At 40.0% G+C, this 5,000-nt stretch overlaps 1 protein-coding gene across 4 annotated transcripts in view; it reads right to left on the bottom strand.

The window, feature by feature from the left end:
- The window catches only part of LOC125045439 (protein UBASH3A homolog), a 25,411-nt gene that overhangs the window by 14,726 nt on the left and 5,685 nt on the right, over positions 1-5,000 (bottom strand). For all 4 annotated transcript variants that reach the window (XM_047642694.1, XM_047642720.1, XM_047642703.1 and 1 more), the window contains 6 exons: positions 4,091-4,260; positions 2,923-3,131; positions 2,447-2,690; positions 1,897-2,032; positions 1,251-1,466; positions 880-1,131 (listed from right to left, as the gene is read on the bottom strand). In XM_047642694.1, the coding sequence (XP_047498650.1) occupies positions 880-1,131; positions 1,251-1,466; positions 1,897-2,032; positions 2,447-2,690; positions 2,923-3,131; positions 4,091-4,260 (1,227 nt within the window). The remainder of the gene's footprint in view (positions 1-879; positions 1,132-1,250; positions 1,467-1,896; positions 2,033-2,446; positions 2,691-2,922; positions 3,132-4,090; positions 4,261-5,000) is intronic.

Raw genomic sequence — 5,000 nt, 5'->3', positions numbered from 1 at the left:
CAACCATGATGAGGCTGGGCAACATGAATCCACTCCAGACAGCCGACATTGGGCATAACCTGACCCCGAGTGAGGCTAGTGATCCAAGCTGACCCAGGATGGAAAGAACCCAAGCCGAGCTACCCACACAGAAAGATACACCACATGAAACCAAGCTGAAGGGCGAATGACCCCAAAGATGTGTCTTCAAGATCCAGTCAGACTGTATCATGACACAACACCCTCCACCACCCCTGGCAAGGTAATAGCAACTGTCACAGAGTGACCATGCTATTACTGTGTGACATATAAACCAATGCACATGACCCCAAACATCTCCTTAACCCATACAAACACTACACAGAGTTGCAATCCAAATTGGACTTACCACCTCATGGGAAACACCACTCCACAGAGAGAGTTAGAGTTAGCGTTAGAGAGAGAGAGAGAGAGAGAGAGAGAGAGAGAGAGAGAGAGAGAGAGAGAGAGAGAGAGAGAGAGAGAGAGAGAGAGAGGAGAGAGAGAGAGAGGGAGAGAGAGAGAGAGAAAGAGAGAGAGAGGAAGAGAGAGAGAGAGAGAAAGAGAGAGAGAGAAAGAGAGAGAGAGAAAGAGAGAGAGAGAAAGAGAGAGAGAGAAAGAGAGAGAGAGAAAGAGAGAGAGAGAAAGAGAGAGAGAGAAAGAGAGAGAGAGAAAGAGAGAGAGAGAGAGAGAGAGAGAGAGAGAGAAAGAGAGAGAGAAGAGAGAGAGAGACAAGAGAGAGAACAAGAGAGAGAACAAGAGAGAGAGAGAGAGAGAGAGAGAGAGAGAGAGAGAGAGAGAGAGAGAGAGAGAGAGAGAGAGAGAGAGAGAGAGAGAGAGAGAGAGAGAGAGAAAGGGGGGGGGGGCGGGGGCTGCACTAACCTTGAGCTTGAGTTGTATTTATAATACTCTGGGTTACATAAGCATTTCTTCCATAATACTGCTCGCAACTTTCATGGGTGTCCTTAACTTCCTCTTTCCGGATGAGGGGATCATAATTACGGTTTATGTTAAACCCTGCCTCAATCAGCTCATCTAATGTCATCCAAACAGGTAAACCATCCTGATACCAAGCCAACCATTCAAACAGGCCAGGCTCAATATTAATTGGCATTCGCTCAGCAATGCCCAATCCTGAAAAGTGTTAATAATCAAAGATTAACTCTAGAAGAAGTGAAAGATAACTATATTAAGAATTTCTTTTCAAAACATTATTATAGCAAATCTGAAATTAATGAAATGTGTCACTCAACCTTTTAAAATATTGGTGCATGTCTGAACACAGCGGAGAGATGGGGAGCAGAAAACATGATGCACTTCTGTGTTGGAGTTTTTTAAGGCTTGTCCCACTAGAGTCGCTTGCAGCAAACCAATATTTGTTAGGGGACAATCTTTATAGAAACTGTGTGGTGCTCCTATCCGGCATGGCAGTTTTTCTGGCATGTTCAGATCTCGACGAGTGTAAACTCCTGATTTAATTAAAAGTGAAGGAAACAGAAAAGAACATAAGAATATGGGTCTGTGGGAAAGACACTAAGCTTCAAATGCTTTTACCTTAAAGGAGCAATTCCATTTCTAAATATATTTGTTATAATAAAAATTTATATAATTTCCTAGAAGTAACACTCAACTTCATGTATTTCCTTATTAACAAACTATATTTGAGGGAGGAAAGCTATTGCAAATGAGTAACTGAATTTTACCCAGATAAACGTTAAACTTACTGAAATACCTTGTATGTCAATCAAGGAAGCCTTCCCTTTTTCAAAGCTAAAGATAGAAATTCTCAACACAATAAAATTCCTAATTCTCATCAAAATAAATAATATTCCCAATTCTAAAATAATCACAGCCTCCCCCATGAATTACTGTAAGCAAAGAATTTATTCTGGCACTGACCTGTTTCATCAAAACAAAAGCGTATCCAGTCGCCAAAGGTAAAGTCAACTCTCTCCCCATGACGAGCCACAATGATCTTTCTTGGGCCTTCAATTGGAAACTTGTAAAGGGGAGCATCTTTCTTTGGCTTTTTCACCTGTAAAAAAAATAAAAATATCATGAGAGAGAGAGAGAGAGAGAGAGAGAGAGAGAGAGAGAGAGAGAGAGAGAGAGAGAGAGAGAAGAGAGAGAGAGAGAGAGAGAGAGATGGAGGGAGGGATGGAGAGGGAGAGGGAAAGAGTGAGGGAAGGGGGGAGGGAGGGAGAGGGAGAGGGAGAGGGAGAGGGAGAGGGAGAGGGAGAGGAGAGGGAGAGGGAGGGAAGGAGGGAGGGAGGGAGGGGGGAGAAGGAGAAGAGAGAGAGAGAGAGAGAGAGAGAGAGAGAGAGAGAGAGAGAGAGAGAGAGAGAGAGAGAGAGAGAGAGAGAGAGAGAGAGAGAGAGAGGAGGGAGGAAGAGAGAGAGAAGGGAGGAATATGCAGCATATTTGACTTAGTCAGAATTTACAAACCTACCTTGGCATAAAGAGCATCTAATGCCTCATATTTTGGCAACAAAGGCGACTGGTTTGCTTCTAAGGAAGCTTGTCGAGAATGTAAACGATCCATTGATGATGATTCTGAAAGCACTTCAGTTGAGCGTCTTGAGCCTTCACTGTTTTCCAGGAGGTTCAGCAAAGACAAGGAAATTGGGGGACGGCGTGGGAAAGTTGCCGTTTCCAGCCCTTCTAAACCGGAGTTGCCTATAACTGGGATTGCTCTGTGTTTGCAAAGAAACATACATTGTAGAAAAGTGAGGGAGTTTAACATCTTTCATACACTACACTGATATTTTAGTTTTAACTTTTGTCAAAATGTCAAAATGAAACATCTATAACACGCTAGATATTATATGGCCGATGTGTAAGCATAAAAAATTAATTCCTTTCATATTTCACAAAAAAATTAAAAAATAATAAAATAATCAAACAAAACTATTTACACGCACTTACTTATGAAGCGTCCAGGCATCTGATTCGGCTGTTCGTTCAATATAATTAATAGGCAAGTAACCCGTACTCCCAGTAAGCCATGATGTTCCTTCGACCCATCCATCAGGTGATGAACCCAAACTGTCTCCATTAACATAAACAAAATCACCGATGAGCAGCTCAAGCTCATCTGGTTCTCGAGGGACATGAGAATATAAGACTTTGTGGACCTGCAAAGAACCAAAATTTGCTTTACTCACAGTTTGTTCATTTATTCACAGTCTGACTATGATGCTTATCAGAGAAAAAGAAACAAAATTAGTGCCTACGTTCATTTACAGTTTGCCGATTGTGCTAAGCACATGAAACAAACAAAAGCTTTGACAGCCAGATTCATTAACAGTTTCATAATTCATACTTGTCAGACATGATACATAGAAGCCCTAACAGTTGGGTTCATTCACAGTTTGATCATTCTTAGCAAATAAAACAATAAAATCAGAATGCCCTACTGGAGGTTTCACTCATAATTTCAAGATGAAAATAAAAACTTTCCTGTTTTTTCAGCATGATAATCATGTTTACCAGATGCAGCAAAGGCACTCTGAATGCTGGATTTACTCACTGTGTGAGTAAATCCAGCATTCTTTTAACCTTTAAAGTCTGTGCTGCCTCAAATGAGCACATAACTAAGCTTTTAAAAACTAGTGACCTGTGTTCACACTTCTATTTGGGGTATATACTGAGGAAAACTAATATATCAGGTACTTTTTGGGTTATTATTTTTTCTAGCCTTGGGGCCACAGAGAACTAACCCTGAATCTCCCTTTCCCGACTGGGCCTTCACCTTTATGCCTGGGTCCCTTCTCTCCCCATCTAATCCTCCCTCTATACCCCCTCTAGGCCATAAGAGATCACTACAATAGCCATCCCATCATTTGCCCCCTCTCCCTTGGACCCCTTTTTCCCCTTGGCTTGAGCAACTTGTTTATTTTATGTTTTACTATGTATTTTGTAAATAAATAAATCTGTATGATAAGTCTGGAATTTATTACCTTACAAATATGATGAGCATGTTTTATTGTATCATACATTTTCTTTCTTCCTTTTTTCTTCTGCTCTATCAATACTCATAAGATTTCCCTCTTTAATATCTGCCCTTAAAAACCAACTCCAAAAGCCTCATTACCTCATTTCCTACAATCCGGGTGTCCCTGGAGTAGAGCCGCACCTCCCAGGCTGCAGGTGCTCTCGGGTCCACAATATCAACAAGTGATTCCAGACGAGAGAAGTGCGATGGTGGGAACTGGTAGGCAAGTGTAAGGTGCAAGGCTTTTGTTGCTGCTTCGCCTGTGGTGCCTGTTTGAGCAAGGTAGAAGGTTGTCAGGAACATCAAACACAGATTGGTGAGCCTCTCTTTGATATTCCGTGACATGCACTTGCTAGATGGCTACTCAGTGGATGTGCATCTGGTCATAAGCATTTTTACTTTGCAAGATTCATTCTACAATCATTTTGAATATTAAAAAAAGATACAACTATTGTACTGGATTCCAATTAAGATGAAAACAGTGCATGTAACCTCTCTCTATATTATAATGTCAAGGTGCATTTAACTAAGAGATTATAACATATACTTGGTCTTCAAATGCTAAATTAACAAATGCAGTTCTTTCAAATGATATAAAGGGATATCTCTCTCAAATAAAACTATGCACACAGCAAAAACTACCCTCTTCTCTCTATACATATCACATGAAAAAGATATTAAATTTCAAATGTTTTTATAATATAGTTTTTCCTATTTTTAAATGGGTGTTTAATTTAAACTAATGGCTGCAGATGGCATGACTACATGCTATGTCCAATGCAATTTTAGTTCATCAATTGTGTTTACACAGAGATGGTTCCACAAATGTTTAGTCTCCAAGGTCTTTATTTAACCTGTTTACCCTTTTCCTTGATTTTTGGCAAGTTTCCTGTTATCTTTATTATTAATAACATCTTATTTTATTTTAATCCTAATGCCAATAATAATAATAACAGCACTGATATTAATAATATTAGAAAAACAAACAAACCTGCAAATCTAATGATTG

This window comes from Penaeus chinensis, chromosome 3, assembly GCF_019202785.1.
Source record: "Penaeus chinensis breed Huanghai No. 1 chromosome 3, ASM1920278v2, whole genome shotgun sequence".
In the NCBI taxonomy this organism is placed as follows: Eukaryota; Metazoa; Arthropoda; class Malacostraca; order Decapoda; family Penaeidae; genus Penaeus; species Penaeus chinensis.
This window is presented reverse-complemented; position numbering and strand designations above follow the sequence as displayed.